The 18,303-nt window shown below is 35.1% G+C and overlaps 10 protein-coding genes across 10 annotated transcripts; 6 read left to right on the forward strand and 4 right to left on the reverse strand.

Moving 5' to 3' along the window:
• Nucleotides 1-502: 502 nt before the first annotated feature.
• Nucleotides 503-2,281, forward strand: RTK1 (putative serine/threonine protein kinase RTK1; the record flags this gene model as incomplete). The annotated part of the gene is made up of 1 exon (XM_003688608.1): nt 503-2,281. One exon carries the CDS (start codon nt 503-505, stop codon nt 2,279-2,281), a length of 1,779 nt encoding a protein of 592 aa, XP_003688656.1.
• A 268-nt stretch (nt 2,282-2,549) lies between these two features.
• PRS5 (ribose phosphate diphosphokinase subunit PRS5) lies at nt 2,550-3,872 on the reverse strand (the record flags this gene model as incomplete). The annotated part of the gene is made up of 1 exon (XM_003688609.1): nt 2,550-3,872. One exon carries the CDS (start codon nt 3,870-3,872, stop codon nt 2,550-2,552), a length of 1,323 nt encoding a protein of 440 aa, XP_003688657.1.
• A 559-nt stretch (nt 3,873-4,431) lies between these two features.
• On the forward strand, nt 4,432-5,853 carry APM4 (Apm4p; the record flags this gene model as incomplete). The annotated part of the gene is made up of 1 exon (XM_003688610.1): nt 4,432-5,853. One exon carries the CDS (start codon nt 4,432-4,434, stop codon nt 5,851-5,853), a length of 1,422 nt encoding a protein of 473 aa, XP_003688658.1.
• A 449-nt stretch (nt 5,854-6,302) lies between these two features.
• MRX9 (Mrx9p) lies at nt 6,303-7,445 on the forward strand (the record flags this gene model as incomplete). Its single annotated transcript, XM_003688611.1, has 1 exon — nt 6,303-7,445. The coding sequence occupies one exon, from the start codon at nt 6,303-6,305 to the stop codon at nt 7,443-7,445; it is 1,143 nt and encodes a 380-aa protein (XP_003688659.1).
• Nucleotides 7,446-7,957: 512 nt separating this feature from the next.
• On the forward strand, nt 7,958-10,141 carry TPHA0P00680 (uncharacterized protein; the record flags this gene model as incomplete). Its single annotated transcript, XM_003688612.1, has 1 exon — nt 7,958-10,141. One exon carries the CDS (start codon nt 7,958-7,960, stop codon nt 10,139-10,141), a length of 2,184 nt encoding a protein of 727 aa, XP_003688660.1.
• A 162-nt stretch (nt 10,142-10,303) lies between these two features.
• TPHA0P00690 (ribose-phosphate diphosphokinase) lies at nt 10,304-11,260 on the reverse strand (the record flags this gene model as incomplete). Its single annotated transcript, XM_003688613.1, has 1 exon — nt 10,304-11,260. One exon carries the CDS (start codon nt 11,258-11,260, stop codon nt 10,304-10,306), a length of 957 nt encoding a protein of 318 aa, XP_003688661.1.
• Nucleotides 11,261-12,403: 1,143 nt separating this feature from the next.
• TPHA0P00700 (40S ribosomal protein eS24) lies at nt 12,404-13,376 on the forward strand (the record flags this gene model as incomplete). Its single annotated transcript, XM_003688614.1, has 2 exons — nt 12,404-12,406; nt 12,972-13,376. 2 exons carry the CDS (start codon nt 12,404-12,406, stop codon nt 13,374-13,376), a joined length of 408 nt encoding a protein of 135 aa, XP_003688662.1.
• A 645-nt stretch (nt 13,377-14,021) lies between these two features.
• On the forward strand, nt 14,022-14,279 carry YOS1 (Yos1p; the record flags this gene model as incomplete). The annotated part of the gene is made up of 1 exon (XM_003688615.1): nt 14,022-14,279. The coding sequence occupies one exon, from the start codon at nt 14,022-14,024 to the stop codon at nt 14,277-14,279; it is 258 nt and encodes an 85-aa protein (XP_003688663.1).
• Nucleotides 14,280-14,590: 311 nt separating this feature from the next.
• On the reverse strand, nt 14,591-16,096 carry ICP55 (aminopeptidase; the record flags this gene model as incomplete). Its single annotated transcript, XM_003688616.1, has 1 exon — nt 14,591-16,096. One exon carries the CDS (start codon nt 16,094-16,096, stop codon nt 14,591-14,593), a length of 1,506 nt encoding a protein of 501 aa, XP_003688664.1.
• A 302-nt stretch (nt 16,097-16,398) lies between these two features.
• On the reverse strand, nt 16,399-18,225 carry HOP1 (Hop1p; the record flags this gene model as incomplete). The annotated part of the gene is made up of 1 exon (XM_003688617.1): nt 16,399-18,225. One exon carries the CDS (start codon nt 18,223-18,225, stop codon nt 16,399-16,401), a length of 1,827 nt encoding a protein of 608 aa, XP_003688665.1.
• Nucleotides 18,226-18,303: the final 78 nt, after the last annotated feature.

An 18,303-nucleotide genomic window follows, 5' to 3' on the forward strand; every position in this document is an offset into this window, starting at 1 on the left:
TTATTCTTTTAAAGAATCTCATATTCAAAACGGGAGAATAAACATTCCCATACATATATATATCTGAAAGCTTCAACAAATAAACAAAAAATCTTAAATAAAAGTCAATCAAACTCATTATTGTCATCTATTGTACTTTGGTTGTCTCATCTTATACATCTCATGTTGTTCGTTTCTTTAATGACCGCAACTGAATTTTTTATACAAGGCACGAACGAGTCGTTCCCTCAGATCAAACTTAATTCGATTCCAACTGGTAAGAGTTTGAGATCTCATTTACAATAATGTATTAGATGTTCTGAAACTTATTCGTATTTAAGACTTCATCATGTTATTGGTAACCCTATGTATCTCAGACATTTTTGCTTTTGCTTTTTATAACAGTTAATCCCAAATCAAGATACATACTACTAAAAACCTGTTGCAGTCATAGTCTATCGCTACAAGAAAATTTTTCCCCACAAAGAATTTACACTCTGGTTTGACTTATATATCAGCAATGATGTCTGCCAATACAAAAGATGATGAGGGATCATCAAATTCAAATGGAAACTTATCTTTTAAGCATCTCTCAGAGTACTTGTTACATCCAACTCAGAATTTTTTTCACAATTCCTCGAGATATGTTACTAACTCAAATAACCATAACCAAGTTGTTGCAAAGACTCTTTCAATCACAAGTAATACAGATGATACAGGTGTCAATGAGCTCTTACTTAATAACAACAAATATAATATGACTGTGCATCCAGCTCAGCACTTACAAAATACTATTAAGATGCAAAAGCACTTCTCAAATTTACATGGTAACGGTAATACTCCAAGTTATAGAATCTCTTTAACATCAAGTGGTTCAACAGTGGCGAAAGTTTATATGAAAAACATAGATTCGAACGGTAAAAAGAAATATTCAAAAGGTAAAGAGACACTGCATTTAAAGAGATTTATTAAAAATCATTCTAAAAATGAAACTTTCTTAGAAAATTTGAATAGAAATCTAAGTAATGTAAGTCATACAAGCAATTCAAGTTTTAATTCCCTCTATAGTGATAACAATCAGACTGAAAAACAGATCAATTCTAAAGTTATTACAAGAATATCATCTGTATTGTCAAATACATCCATTGCAACAACAAATTCAGATAATAAACAACATCATTCTTTAAATAGAAATGACAACTATTATGGGATCTTTGCGTTCACTGATGAATTAACAAATAATTTTGAATTTAAAATGTTGACAAGTGAGGATACTATCGATACGCTCTTAAGATTTTATGGTCAACCAATTAAAAAAGTAGGTGAAGGTGCTAGTGGAACTGTTAACGTATTAAAAAATTATGAAAGACAAAAACTGTATGCTGTAAAAATATTGAATTCAAATGATATTCCTGTACCTCAACAAAATAATAGCGAAGGAGAGCCTGCTAATTATCCTAATAGAACAGTCTCTAAAAGAGAATATGCTGAGAAAGTCACCGCGGAATACTCTATAGGCTCAACTTTGCATCATTTAAATTTAATTAAAATCCTGGGAATGATACAAATGGAATCGATTGGAATGTATTACTTAATAATGGAGTTTGCTCAACATGATTTTTTTGATGTAATAATGTCAGACAATTTACAAGTTGATTCAATAAATTGCTATTTTAAGCAAATTTGTAACGGTGTGCAATACTTGCATTCAATGGGGATCTCTCATAGAGATCTAAAGTTAGATAATTGTGTGGTGAATCATGAAGGTACCCTCAAGATTATCGACTTCGGATGTGCTGTCATTTTCAATGATGATTTAAATAGCGACAAATGCGTAAAGGCTTTTGGAATTACAGGTTCAGACCCCTACTTGGCACCAGAGTTATTGAATACAATCAATAGGAGAGCTTCAAACGGTTATTACGATCCTAGAGCGGTCGACGTATGGTCACTGGCAATAATATATTATTGTATGGTTGTCAAAAAGTTTCCTTGGAAATCGCCAAAGCTAATGTACAACTCATTCAGATTATTCTGTTCAATCCCACAATACCCTAATGATTCATTGATGGGTCCTTACAGATTATTAAAATATTTACCAGAAGAATCAAGGCCATTATTGAGAGAAATGATCAAAATTGATCCCTTAGATAGAATACCAATGAATGAAATCGTAAAAGAACGTTGGTTTCAATCTATTGTGTGCTGCACCGAAAATCCTGCTTCTTTGCATTACAGATCGGCACCGTATAGGATTCATAGTCATGATTTAAGATTGGACATTGACTATACGTTCAGTTAATCACCTACTTTTTTTTAACCTTAAAAGAAAAACAAAAACAAAAATAATACTCATCAACATCTTCTAATTTAATGCATATTTAACTAATTAGTAAACTTTATAGAAATTATATAACTAATAGATATTCACATTTAATATTATTCAACACAGTATAAAGAACCATCTCCATCTATCTTCAATTATTAGCATTAGTAATAATCTATATATAAGTTATATCATATACTCTTAAGACTCTATATGTGTAAGAAAGACAATTTCCTAAATTACCTTACCATCCATGTTCGAATAACATAGAAATGGATTCACCATTATGGATCCTTCTAATGGATTCACCAAATACACGAGATACATCCAGAATATCAACGAATTCTTCACCTAATACTTCAAGTGCCTTATTTTGGGGTACTGTATTTGAAACAACTAATTTATCAATGCTACTTTGTTTTATACGATTTAAAGCATCACCTGAAAAAATACCATGTGTAACTAACGCATATACCTTAGAGGCACCTTGATCTTTCAACAATTTAGCAGCTCTTGCAATTGTATATGAAGTATCAACCAAATCATCAACTAAGATACATACTTTATTTCTGACGTCACCGACTAACATAGTTGTCTGAACGATAGTTGGAGTAGATGCAACACGCTTCACGTCACGCAGTTCCTCTTGCTTTAGTAATGGTTTAGTAGATATTGACAAGGCACCACCTACACCACCGGAGGTCAAAGTAGCACCTGGTGGACCCTTTAAAAGTTGTGATCTTCTTTCTTTGTGGACCAAAGCAAATGATAATTTTAGGGCATCTGCAATAGCAGCAGCTCTTTTAGCACCACCCGCATCTGGTGATACAATAACAGAATCTTGATAATTTGGGATATGATGTTGAATATAATTCTGAAACAATGGTCTACAGTATAAATTATCTACTGGTATGTTAAAGAAACCTGGAAATTGTGGATCGTGCAAATCCATAGTAATAACATGATCAGCACCTGCAGTTGTCAATAGATTAGCAATCAAAGTACCTGATTGAACTACCCATAATTTATAACCTGCATTTTGAGCTTTAAATAATTCACCAGCTTCAGAACTATGAGCTTGATCTTTCTTACCAGAAATCATTGGAATTCTGGATGATGATTGAGTTTTCACCATGCTTGATCGTATTGCTTTTTCCAGGCTCTTTGAATTATCAGGACCAGGTTTCTGAGTAGATAATGATGTCTTGCTTGGGTTGGTATTGTTTGGTTTTGTGATCAATGGGGCACCCTTGGCTGTATATGGAATATCAGGTTGCCTAGAATAACAAAAGTAAGGCATGACAACAGTGATTCTTGAAGCAGACGAAGTCTTACAAGCATTCACCAAGATCAGTAACTCCATAAAGATATCATTGACATGTCCAAAACCACTTTGAATGACATAGACATCCTTTTCACGAACAGAGACACCTACTTGAACGCTAGTTTCACCATTTGAAAACTTACTCAAGGTAACTTCAGATGGTGACACATTAATATTCTCACAAATCAAATTGACAAGTTCTGGGTTAGAGTTACCACCAAAGATAACAATATCATTGCTCATTTTCAAACCGTTTCACTTTATTTTTGGTTTGCAAACTTAGGTATTTTATAAGCAGCGTTTCTTGCTCAATTAGAGAGCCTTCAACAAATAAAAAATTACTGTTAACTTTCTATTGTCAACTGGTCAACACTTCGAATAATACATATTTCATAAAACAATACTATATACTTATATATCCTTGATTCAATAATGGCCTTGTCAACATAAGAAGACTAAAATTTTTTTTGGTCATCTCGAAAGTTTTCATTAACACTGCAAAAGATGAAAAAGCATAGCCAGAATTAAAATATACTGCAGTAACTGGCAGCAATAGGATGTTTAAAGGTACACATTTGAAGATACTACAATAAGTAGACATTCAGAAATAATTAGACAATTATATATGTATTAAAGAAGCTATTTATCAATTAAATATTAGAATTACCTCAGTGTACAACCAAGATCGTTTATACTTTGTTAAAAAATATTTAGAAATAGATCAGTTATAGGTAAAGGGAAGAATTGAAATATCGATACAAAAAATAAACATACACAAGGACATTGTATAAACACTACCAGTATGATCAACGGGGTTCTTATATACTCCAGTCGTGGCGATTTAATTGTTTGTGATCTGTTGAAAAGCTCTTTGAAAAGAACCATAAGTGATATCTTTAAAATACAAGTAATAAACAGTCTAGAGATGAAATCGCCTATTTTGACTTTAGGGTCTACAACATTCCATCATATACGATCCAGTAGTGAGAGTAAACTGTGGATTGTAGCCATTACGAGAAGTAATGCTAATAGTGGTGTGATCTGGGAGTTTTTGTATAAGCTAGATTCCATGTTAACTGCCTATGATTTAAATAACGAGGAAAAATTGATGGAGAAATTCATGGTCTATTATGAAATGATAGATGTCATGTTGACTTCTAATGCTATGCCTATAAATACTGAGCTAAGCTCAATTGCCTCAAAGATATCTTATAGATTACCAAAAACGATCTCTAATTCTCCCACCAATGAAAAAAATAATAACAATGGCTTATCAATTCCTAAATTTTTAACAAGGAACAGCAGATCGATGTCTCAAGAGTTTTCTAATATAACCCAATCAGATATCCCTTGGAGGCCCACTGGTATCAAGTACAAGAAAAATGAGGTGTTCTTATACGTGAATGAGAAAATAAATATTTTGGTTTCTAAAGACCAAACCATACTGAAAGCATATGTTGATGGTTCGATTGACTTGGTTTCACATTTAAGCGGAACTCCTATCTGCCAATTCGGGTTGAATGACTATTTGAGTATGACTGGTAATAATATTTCTAATAGAGGTGATGAGTTTAGACACGATTTCATGGATGACGAAGATTTATCAACTGGTAGAAGTTCTTCCTCCAGCGTGAAAATCGAAGACTGTACATTTCACCAGTGTGTATCCCTTGATAAGTTCAATGACGAACGTTTAATCAATTTTGTCCCGCCAGACGGATCATTTGAATTGATGAGATACCATGTTCGTGATGATCTCAACATTCCTTTTAAAGTCACTCCAAGAGTCTCAATATCATCGTCTAGATGTAGTATGAGGTATAAGATTATTCTAAAATCATTATTTCCTACCAGTTTATCTGCTGCCGACGCCATGCTGAAGATCCCATTACCACCAGGTACCGTTGATTGTAAGATAAATGCCTCAAGCGGTAAATGCAACTTTTCCACGTCAGATAATTGTGCTATATGGAAGTTTAATAAATATAAAGGCTTAACGGAAAACGAGCTGATCTTAGAAACTGTTCCTTCAAGTAGCACTGATATATTATCCCTACAACAATGGACAAGACCTCCAATGTCAATGAATTTCGAAATCATCATGTTCAGTAATTCTGGTCTTGTAGTAAAGTATCTAAAGGTCATGGAGAGGGTACAAAAGTATAGACCAGTCAAGTGGATCAAGTATGTATCGAAATCAGGATCATACGAAATAAGGTACTAAGTTAGGCTCCCAATCCGACTTTACGAACACTTGCATCGTCACAATGCACTGATACAATAATATATTTGTATACAAATAGAAAAATAAATAGATACGTAATTAATGGCATAAACTCAAAAGATCACTCAACTGGAAACCTATTAAAGGTTTACATATCATTGTAACGTTATTTACTATCATTGTTTCAAAGATGAATTGTAGCTGTTAGAAGCAAAAGGTACTGCACTTTTTTTTTATAGCGGGCAACGAATCACAGCTTGCTTATGTATTAGAAATTTGGATATTTCTGTATATAAGACTCTTCAATATGTAAAAGGTTAAACTTGCTTTAATTAGATATAGCTTCTTGTGTACAACTGTAATCCACACCGACTGGATACTTGAAGATCTAACAACTTCTATTTTATTCAATTTCCAGTGAGTTAGTAATATAACTTAAATTTATCACTATGAACATGCTTTGTATGTTTCGTGGTAAGCCAGTGATAAGGGGTCTTCATACATGCACTCCAATCCTAAGGGCATCGCCAAGATATGTAAATAAGGTTGTCGTACTATCAAATAAAGCTTCGATTTCCAAGATTAGATTTAGTAGTGGAAGTATATATACAACAATGGGTCACAGCCCATTGTATGGCAATACAATGGCATCGCTAACGACCAAATTTGCACATAATGGATTACAACATGGGACTTTCACAACTAAAAGACATTTCCATCAATCTCATTACAAGCTTTACAGCATGGGAAAGAGGCCATTCTTTGAAGGTCGGACCCCTGTCACAATATTTCGTTTGACCCCTATGAAAATATTCCTATTTGCATTGACTTTCTACGTAATGATATTTCTCTTAGTTCCATTTATACTAAGCATTCTGTTACCTGCTGCTATATTAGGATATGCATTTTTCCAATACAGAAAATGGAGATTAAATTGTGCCCTTAAATTGTGGGTGAATAGTCTCATGAAAACGCAGATGCACACTAAGTTTTCAACTTTTAACGGTTTAAGATATAGTATCATCAATAGTGTTGAGAAGGACGCCCGTAGTCAAGTATTTGGATTCACCAATACACCCAATGGGCCGATATTTCGCGCAATGAATGACATGACTAGGGATTTGTCTACAGAAGCATCTGATAAATTCAAGAAGTTTATCGAAGCACGAGTTCTGGAGGCGTTTGTGAGTGACGAAGACGGGGTGAGATCTGCTCTCGCCAGCGACCACACCTGGAAGCAAGCGATAAAGACATCAAGACCATTGGGCATCGAGTTTGGCAGAATGGTCGAACGTTCCTTTGTGGCAAGAGACAAGAAGTACATGACCTACGCGTTCCCACTCTCCATAAACTCTCCAAGCGGCTCCCAGAGCCACCTCGGACGTGTCTCAATAGTGGCATGCCACCCACTCTCTGCTGGCTTTAACCCACCGGATAAAACCAACTTAAAGTTAATATTATGTATCGAGAGCAACTCCAAACTGTCTCCCGACCTCTTCATAATAGACACCAACGGCATGACTGGCGAGTTCTTCTCGAAGTACGATGTCCAAAAGTTCAAAGACCACACAGAATACACAGTTAAAAAGTAGACAGGCAGCATAGGCAGCTCTAGCGACACAGGCGACACAGTCTCCCTTATCTTTGTATTTTGTGACATTTGCGCCATTTGTGACATTGCAGCCTTCTCCTTCGAAGAGCTCGTTGTCTCCGGAAGAAAAGCCCGAGCACTCTGAGCCGATGCCCCAAAAATCGCCAAGACTTCCATCTCCCGTCAATTCAGTCAGAAAACGCCGTACACGAGGGGCCATTTTTCAAATTGTCCCCCCACAATAATGAAGAATGTTTAGGTAATCACTATAAAGAAAAATCACGTATATATAAAAACAGACACACATACGATGGAAGTTTATTTCCAAGAAGTTATTTCCATTCAGAGGGTATGCTGTCTCGTCAATAGCTATTTGTATATATTCTGGTACATATAAGAGACAGTCTGAGCAAGCTTGGTGTTGCTGAGGAACACAACATACGTGCAGAAATTTTCTTTCCAGACGGTGAGTGTGAAGAGGAGGCCCTTATACTATAAGGTTCCAAATATTTGATGCTTAAACGTTTATTAAGAAGAACCCATGGGCCAGAGGAGACTGAGTCCCGGAGCGAAGAGTGCTCAAATGATTCGAGGTCCATATTTAATGATTCGCCAAGCGAGTATGACTTAGTTTCCGGGGTAGAAGATGGGGATGAGATGGACAAGTGTAACGACACACCAAGAATAATTCCCAGCTTGATCGATTGTGATCTTGTGCTGAATGCCCAGGAACCAGTTCCGGTCGAAGTAGACCCCGAATCCGCCGTGGAGGGTGTCAGGCGTGAAATCGAAGGGATTCTAAGTAATTACGACGTGGGTGAACGTGTGTTTGGGTTTCAAAACTTTGGCTACACCTGCTATTGTAACTCCATTCTACAGGCTTTGTTTAACATAGGATCGTTTCGTGACGGTATCATTGGACCCGCGTCCATTGGCGAGTTCCAGTTAAAGAATATCTCGATGCGTAAGAATACAGAACTAGATACAAATGCAAATATACCTGCAAATGAAAACGCAAAAATAAATGCAACAGCAGCAACTGAAGAAGAAGTTGAAGAAGATGGAAAGAACTTGCATCACAACAAGGTCGGTCCCCTTAGTGATAACTATACCTATAAGCTCTCGCCGTCAACCACCTTACAAAGCATGGAGACCAACGAATCTGGTGATGAGACTGAACCATTGAATGCGTCAATTCAAGAACAGAATGGAATCATTAACGATAATACCGCCACGAAGAAGAATAATAACGATAAAGTAATAATTTTAGGAAGACAAATAAATGAGATCAATGATACGCTGTTTGAAGTGAAAGTTAAACCAGTGTTAGAAGTGAGTTGTTCACAGACCGTTGTAAAAGAGAGTTCCTCATACCTCCAAAAAATATTTAAATTAAACAGGGAAGACAAAAAGTATAAAAAAGTAGAAAATAAGGTCACTGTGATGTCAAAGAGCAGCATTTCTCCAACCATCTCAGACTTGAAGAATGATGCTATCTCTGACACAAATGAACAAAATGAAACAAAGGACTCACCTCCTAATAACAGCTTACCTAGTTTCCAAAATAATATAGTTAAATCTCTGGAGGAAAGAAAACAGATAGCATTACGAACTGGTCCAGTACAGGTTCTACAAAGTGATAAAAATAATACCAACCATACATTATTTTCTTGCTTAAGAGATATTTTTATCGAACTATCGTGTAGTAAGTCCCTAACTGGTTTAGTTTCCCCTACTGGATTTATCGATATATTGAAAAGAGATAACGTTTTATTCAACACTTATTGTCATCAAGATGCACATGAGTTTTTCAATTTTCTAATCAATGACTTGTGCGACTATTTGGATAATTCAAGTTTAGCAAATGAAGAGATTGTTGGAAATATTGTCTCTGAAACCTTTAAGGGGATAATCAAATATCAGACTCGCTGTTCAATGTGTGATTCGATAACCGAAAGAGAAGAGCAGTTTCTAGATTTTCCAATAGAGTTTAATGGATCCGAAAAGGTAGAAATACAGGAGTTATTAGGTAACTACTGTGCAAGAGAAATATTAAGAGCATCAAACAAATTCTACTGCGAAATTTGTAATGAATACCAAGAAGCTGAAAGGCTGATAGGTATCAAAGAACTACCTAAACACTTAGTTGTCCATTTGAAAAGGTTTAAATATTGTGAAGAAAAAAACTGCAATATCAAACTATTTAATAAAGTGAACTATCCATTTACATTAAATATCAGTTCAGTTTTTGACGATTCTATATCAAAAAAGTATGAACTCAATAGTATTGTTGTTCACATAGGCGAAAGTCCACAATTGGGACATTATGTTACATTATGTAAACATAAAAGTTATGGATGGCTAATATATGACGATGAAACGGTTCAAGCGGTGTCTGATGAGTTGGTTTCCAGAATACTAAATAATGAACAAAGGAGTGCTACGGCATACTTACTATTTTACGAGGAAGTTGACAGCAAGATCACACAAATTTACGACATAGATTTATATGCAAAAAATATCGAAGCTCTATTAAGAGACGATGAACTGCTAAGAAAAAATACAGCTGGCTTAATAGTAATATTCAAAGGGAGATGTATAGAGAAACTCCACAAGCCATATCCAAAGTTACTAAAACTCATTCCCAATCAATATTTAGCTTCTCAAAGAGAAAATAATTTAAGAAACAAAAGATAAAATGTTTATTAAATGACTAATCCTCAACCTCAATATAATAGTTAATTAAAATGATCCACAGTCAATTATATTCATTTTTTTATATGCAAATTCTATTAGATTATATTATTTTTATTCAAATTGTAAACTTACAACAAATTCAATCAGAAAGAACGTTGACAATCATATTGGAGCGTGAGTGAACAAATAAGAAACTGATTCACCATTATGTAATCTCCTTATACTTTCAGCCAAAGTTGGACTGATATCTACTTGCTCAACAATATCCAAATCTAAATCGATTGGCAAAGTGTTTGTACAAACAATTTTTGATAATCTACTGTTGCTCAACTTTTCTCTTGCTGACCCTGAAAATATACCGTGAGTGACAATGGCAACGACCTCCTTCGCACCATGATCCAATAATGTATCACACGCTTTGACTAAAGTGCCACATGTGTCTGCCATGTCATCTATCAACAGACAAGCTTTTCCCTTGACGTCACCGACCAACACCATTCTTGAAACCTCATTAGCCTTTTGTCTTTCCTTGTGGATCAATGCAAAATTTAAGTCTAGTTTATCAGCTAACGATGCGACCCTCTTAGCACCACCTGCATCAGGTGAGACCAAAATCGCATTTGATAAATCTGTTTTTGTTTTAATATAATTCAAAACAGATGGTTCAGCATACAGGTTATCCACCGGAATATGGAAGAACCCTTGGATCTGAGAGGCATGCAAGTCCATAGTGATAACATGATCACATCCTGCTGTTTGCAACAGATTAGCAATCAACTTCGCAGTGATAGGAGCACGGGACTTGTCCTTCTTATCCTGTCTAGCGTAAGGAAAGTTTGGAATCACGGCCGTGATCCTTCTGACAGAGGCAGTTTTACAAGCGTGGATTAAGATTAACAGTTCCATTAAGAAGTCGTTAACCTCATCCTCACCTGTACCTGTCTGAATAATATATACATCTTCATCTCTAATACTTTCGCCAATAGTGACAGAAGTCTCCTTATTAGAGTATTGATAAACACCAACCTTGGATAGTGGGATAGATAACCTCTTGGAAATCAGCTCAGCCAGTTCCGGATGGGAGTTACCAGATATCAGCTTGATGCTGTTGCTTGACATTTCTCTAGGATCGGAAGACATCTCGAATTGCAGTTGTTGCTGTTGTTGTTCCTTATCCATTTGCAAGATGAGATATTTTATGACCCAACACTCTTAAAAATAAACGTGAATAAAGAGAGACTCAAGAAATATTATAGAACCAAGATATAGGATATACGTATGTGTAGAAGCCGGATCATGACTCAAGGGAGATAGCAACCTGCACAAAGATAACTAAATGTACCTTATCGTCCTACACAGTCTCTAACGAACGAGTTGGCTGGCGCCTACTTACATAGTCTGTAGATAGTCTAAGTTCATCTCATCTCATCTCATCTCATCATTATAAGCTATCATCACTGAAATTTGAAACTTTTTCAGTGGGAAGCGCAACAGGGAGGGCGGTTTACGACCGTCGGACATCGCTAAACCCGTCGCACTAAAACGAACACGCCTGCAGTTTCAAGTGACTGCACGCACTGCGCCCGGTGGGCGCAGTGCGTGCACCCAGACATTTGCGGCCGGCGCGCAAACACCCAGACATGGTGGGGCCTCGGGTTTTTCATTTTCACCTGCCTGCCTGTCCGTCGCTCTGCCCGGGCCTAGGCGGCTTCCCGGCCTAGCACTTCCCAGACGGTAGGTGGACGCTTTGCGGTTAGCGCGTTCTGCCCGCCCAGGAGCTGGGCAGCACGCAGACCGTGTGGGCTCGTACCGCCCACTGGAAGTGAGAAATTCAAGTCTGGAAAATTTCACAAACTCATCGCATCGATTGCAGCTCTTGTCCAGCAGAAACATAGTTCACAGCCCAACTTATTCGAGTTCTGTAGCACGACTAGCCAGGTTACAGCATAATTATTCACAATGGAAACTGTTATTGTTTGAATTTTTTTCTTTCAAGATAACATCACAAGTGATACTCTTCCAATTCGACCTTTGGTTAATGAAGATTTATTGTGAAGCTACAATAGTTTTTCCCAGCTTCATTACGGTGCTTGGTGCATCAGTGGTATCTTACAACTATTGCGTTTCCTGTTTCAATTCATAACATTATTATATCAGATTGTATGCAATAATTATATATATATATATTGTTATAAGAAAGATCTGTTAACTTGTTTTAATTACTCTTGTTCAAGAACACCAACCAACCAGGGAATAACAGAAATGGTATGTCGAATAATAATTATAAGCATCCCCATACTGAGGGAGTGAGAACAATGATAGTCTAATTTTTTTGAGTGTTGCAAGTGGATAGCTTCTCAGATACTACCAATATATATTTAGAGGAATTACAACTACAGACACGGAACCGGTGTGTTTGTAGACGGCAAAGGTACTGCAATTGTGGAACCTTTGCAAGAGTTAAATGGCAGAGACATTTTTAATTTGAAGATATATTTATTCGAGGATGACATTGTTTGTGGATGCACCGTTGGGGTGTGATTGTTTAATTAGATTTAAATCATTTTGATTTTGTCATTAAACTACAAGGTGATATATTTGGCAAAGATAACTTATTGATATCATTTCGGAAGGTGAAACTCAGAAGACTCGTTGTTGTTCCACTATTTATAAAATTTGTTCATTATTTTACTAACATATATCTTCACAATATTAAATAAATTACATTGTGTCCAATGACGATATGGACTCCTCATAGTAAGAACGAAGGGGATGTTCTGTCACGTTAGAACATGTTTATTATTATATTGTAAGTTTACCATTGTTATAGTCTGACGCTATCACTATCCGTACTAGAAAGGTTATTACCAACCCATTGTTATCCAGAAAACAATTCGTTATTGACGTTTTACACCCAAACAGAGCTAACGTTTCTAAGGATGAATTACGTGAAAAATTAGCTGAAATCTACAAGGCTGACAAGGATGCTGTTTCTGTTTTCGGTTTCAGAACTCAATTCGGTGGTGCTAAGTCTACCGGTTTTGGTTTAGTATACAACTCTGTTGCTGATGCCAAGAAGTTCGAACCAACCTACAGATTAGTTAGATACGGTTTAGCTGAAAAGGTTGAAAAGGCTTCCAGACAACAAAGAAAACAAAAGAAGAACAGAGACAAGAAGATCTTCGGTACTGGTAAAAGATTGGCTAAGAAGATGGCTCGTCGTAACGCTGAGTAAGTGTAACTTAAAAATAAATTTTGTATTAATACCATCACATTTTTTTTTAAAAACTTACTTTTTACTCAACAACTTCATCCATTATACGTTTCTATAAATAAAAAATATGTAATTCTTTTTACACTTTAATAAATTAGAAAATTACAACATCAATAACGACTTAGTTGTATAGCAATAATTGAAATATAGATTATCAGAGTCTTTGAATCATGAATTCGTACAGCAGATTAGCCCAATGCAGATTGGAATGGTGCTCGACTTGATATAATGTAGCACCCAAATAAACCATACGAATGACTGTCCAAGTATCTGACCATCTGCACGATTCCAGGAGAGTCTTTAATCGAGAAAGAAAGGTGTCTTATGACCGTATCCTCTATTCTTGACAATGGAACCATCATGCACGTCTCTCTTACTTATATGGAATACTATTCGTGGCGCTAACACATTTGCGATATTCAGATTTTAAATTTCGATATTAAAGAACTTGAAGTATTCAAGCCTCAAACATACAAAACATAAAAGATTCAAGTTATTATTGTGTTTTGAACAGTAAAAGTGTTATATTAGTATCTTGGGGTTCAGTTGGTACGAAGTTAGAGTAATACGACCATAGTTGAGTACTTCGAGTGGAGCTGAGCAAGAATGGTACTATTTGGTTTAGGCAAGCTATTTTACGTTATATTGTTGCTAATTAATGCAGTTGCTATACTTAGTGAGGAGAGATTTTTGAGTAGAATAGGTTTGGGTAGAAGCACAAATGCTGGTCCAAGTTTTGGCCAAGACGAAAACACTACGAAATCCAAGGTTATCCAACTAATTGGTGCTGTGCAAACACTGTTGAGAATTCCATTGATTGGTATCAATATTATAGTTATCATATATGAATTGCTATTAGGTTAGTTTGGTATTTAACAAATTAGCAAAAACGGATATAAAAAAATCCATCAGCAATGATAGGATTAAAAGAACAAACAAAGAAAATATAGATTGATACTACCACATATGTACATGTTAGGTCAATAATGAATGCATTGAATTTAATAGTTTACTTCTATAATAGATTAAATAAATAAAATCAAATACTTAATTTTGATTTTTCTTACCTGGTTGATAATAATGTGAAAATGAATATATATACATATATAATAAATTAAGTTAGGGGATGAAGTTAGCCATTACTATTAAATTACATGTGCTTTTCACCGTGATTTCTAAGTGTCTAAGGGTCTAATAACATCGTCATCAAACTTTGTAGGGTTATTATTCTGGATTGCATTTTCTATATCTGCAATCTCTTTAACAGCCTCTGCAGTTAAATTGACGTAGCTTTTCTCACCGACTGCAATATCATCCTCTATCCTAATCCCGATATTTCTAAAATAACTTGGGTAAGAGGGCTCGTCTGGAATATAAATACCAGGTTCAATTGTAATTACTTGACCTGCTTCTAATTTGTTATGCCTTGAAGCATTTGGAACATCATGGACATCTAGGCCTAAATTGTGGCCAATGTAATGCGGATACAATTTATCTACTTCTGAATAGTCAATGCCATTAAATCCAACATTCTTTAGTTCCTCTAACATATACTCAGTACTCTTTTGATGAACTTCGTGTAGTGACAAACCATGATCAGCTGTACACAGTTCTATTGATCTTTTTTCTACATTTAGAACAGCACTATATAATGCTTTCTGTGCCTCCGTAAATTTGCCATTAATTGGCCACGTACGTGATATATCCGATCTATAGCCACCGATCGAGCCAGCTGCATCAACTAACACCATTTTCCCATCATCAATTGTGTCATTATTTCTAGTATAATGAATGCATAAAGCATTTTTACCGGATGCAACCACAGGAATATAAGCAGATTTATCACAGCCTCCTGAAATGAACTTAAACTCTAAATATGCTTGCAAGGTACGCTCGTTACGAAACTTCTTTGGGAGGGCTTGGTTATAAGCATATGCAGATATTTGACCTGCTCTCCTCATGACTTTTAATTCAGATGGTGATTTAATTCTTCTCATTGGCGCAAGTATTTTATCTAGGCCTGAAATTTTCTTATTAGTACCGTGTATCTGCAATATAGCATTCAAATCCTTTTCTTGAGAAGAATTACTTGGCACTGAAAAGAAATTCCCGAATTTGGCGGAATCACCTCTTGATTGATTTTCAGTGTCCTTATCATAAAATATGTTATCACATCGTTTAACAATTTTCTTGACATAGTCGCTGAGGTTAGAAATATCATCTGATTCATCTGCATTAAATATGTCTCTGACACCTTCTATACCTGTCCTAAAACCTTCCCACTTTTCTGAATATTCATCTTTTGGACGTACTAGCATGTGAAAGACCAAATCGATCAAATTTTCTGTTTGTTTTTCTAATATTAACACAGAATCAGGCTCATTCCATCCTGATAAATAAAAGAGATTATTGTTTTGTTGGAAATCATAGAATACTGCACCAGATGCATACTTCACTTGATTACCAGCTATGATGGCACAACTCTTCGCCGGCAAAAGCTTTGCAAACTTTACCCTTCTATCAAAGTATTCTAAAGCAGTAATACCAGGAGTCAATTCTCCACTCTTCAAAAGGTTTGGTCTAGTTTCATGCAAAGGTTGACCAGCTTGTAACGAAGCATAGTTCCGTATATTATTTATGCTGAAATTCCGAAATATCAGAAAGGAATTGGATTTAAACATTAAATCTATATTCTTTTATATTGCTAGCTATTATGCAATTTGTATTGATAACTCTTAAGATATTAACTTATAAATTTATATATTTATACTATCAAACCTTTTAATATTAAAGTTTTTAATCCCCGAAATATTTAATCATATTTAAAGCGATGAGTTTAAGTAACCAATTAGAGAGGGAAATAATGTGTCAATGAGTAAGCAACAAACAACTTTCATTTTAAAAACCTTAAAAAATTTAAAGATGAGTTTTTAGAAAAAGAGGAAACTCTTGGTTAGCATCATTATAAGTACGACACTGATATTTACCAATTACTTTTCAACGTTTTCTTAGAAACACTTATTTTCCTAATTTTTAATGGTGTTTTAGTCTCTTCAATGCCATTGTTTATCTCGATATTGGAATAAGGATTACTGTCTTCAACAATTTCAGAATCAGCTATTTGTATGTTTTTCCTCTTTTTACCAATAACGATTGGGTCCTGCGTAAATGTGTCATTTATTACTAACGATTGAATATCAATTTGTGAAGATAAATTATTATTATACTTGGTTTTCAACAATTTAACCTGGTTGACCCACTGCTCCATTTCAGCTAGATTATGTGGGATTTGATTAACATAAAATGAATGTGACCCCTGTGATCTATATGTGAATATAATATTCATAATTTTTCCGTATTCAAGCTCACCAACTTTATCTATCTTGATTCCACTAACATCAATTTTCACGTTAGTACCGTTTACTCGAGCATTAACATTTTCTTTATTCTCAATATTATCATTAATATTTAGGATTCCATCGTTAAATAATACAGCTAATGCAAATTTAACACTTTCTGTTACGGTGTCAGTTATATCTTCTTTGGATATCATAATAGCAATAAATTCATGAATGCTACTAGGGAAAGAGCGAATACGCGATAAGGTACGGAAGCATTTTCTAATCATCATTAGATCTTTACATTCTTCACCAAATTCAAGGAATATTTTTTCATAAAGACATGAAAAACAACTCTCTAGTTTTTTAGAGTTTACATTACCATAACAAACACCATGAACTAATTTATTGCACTCTTTACACTCCCTTATAGTACCTGAATTTGTTGGAGATTGTAAACCACATTCACATTCGACCTGGCGATTTATTTTTGAGCCGTTGAATTGTGTTGGCTGAGTATTTGGTTGTGATGATTTTAAAATATCACTCAAAAGATTAGAAACTTGACTCTGTGAATTAATTTTATTTCCAACTGTTGGTAAAATATTAAAGTTTTCTTCTGCAAAACTCAATGGGTCAATATATTGATATGATTCTGAAAAAGATTGTTTGTTTATACTAACAATGTCTCTGGTTTCATTAACAATTTCTTCTTGTATTAATGAGGAATCATACAGTGAAAACAAAGACAACTTTATTTTATTGTGGCCTGTATTGAGTGAACCAACTGAAGTGTCTGCGAGATTAATGCCACTTTTTAATTTTATGGTTGGTGGTTTTTCATAAGTTGCATCCTTAAACAATGAAGGTTGGAAATTTTTAGGAGTAGTATCATTGAACATAAGCCTCATTGACAAATACTTTTTGTCTGGAAGAGGTTCCAATGATTGCGTCAATATAATGAATCTTCTCATTAATTGTTGCACTGCTTTTCTTGAATCTAGCAGAGAGCTAGTTAAAGTACCCTTTTTGTCACTTTCCATCTTAAAACTAATTTCATTATTATTCTGATATTCAAAACTGAAGACATAGTTTTCAATTAAATCATTAGGTTCCTTTTCATCTGAGAAAATACCAAGACTCAAAGCCTTTAAGTATTTCAAACGGAGAGTTTGGAAAACACCGTTTTCCAACCAATCTAAAAAGACATCTGCCTCTTGAGATCTACCACGCAATAATGTCTTTATCTTAATAGAATTGGCTTGGACGATTTTATTTTTATCATAGTTCTTAATGACCTTTTCTGGCACGAATCTTTGATCAATAAAATTATCATCTGGAAACAAACCTCTGAGAAATGCTAAACAACCAAATGACATGGAAAGAAGTGTCTGGATTAATTTTTGAGATTGTTCAGTTGTTATCTCAGTCTTTGTATCGACTTTTGTTAAAACTTGTTGTTTCGTTGACATGGCTGGATTTTAGTCAATTATACGTCGTTGTATATAATTTGTTATCTACCTCTCTCTTTTGGAAACAAGTGACAAAAC

The sequence above is a fragment of the Tetrapisispora phaffii genome, chromosome 16 (assembly GCF_000236905.1).
Source record: "Tetrapisispora phaffii CBS 4417 chromosome 16, complete genome".
Classification (NCBI taxonomy): Eukaryota; Fungi; Ascomycota; class Saccharomycetes; order Saccharomycetales; family Saccharomycetaceae; genus Tetrapisispora; species Tetrapisispora phaffii.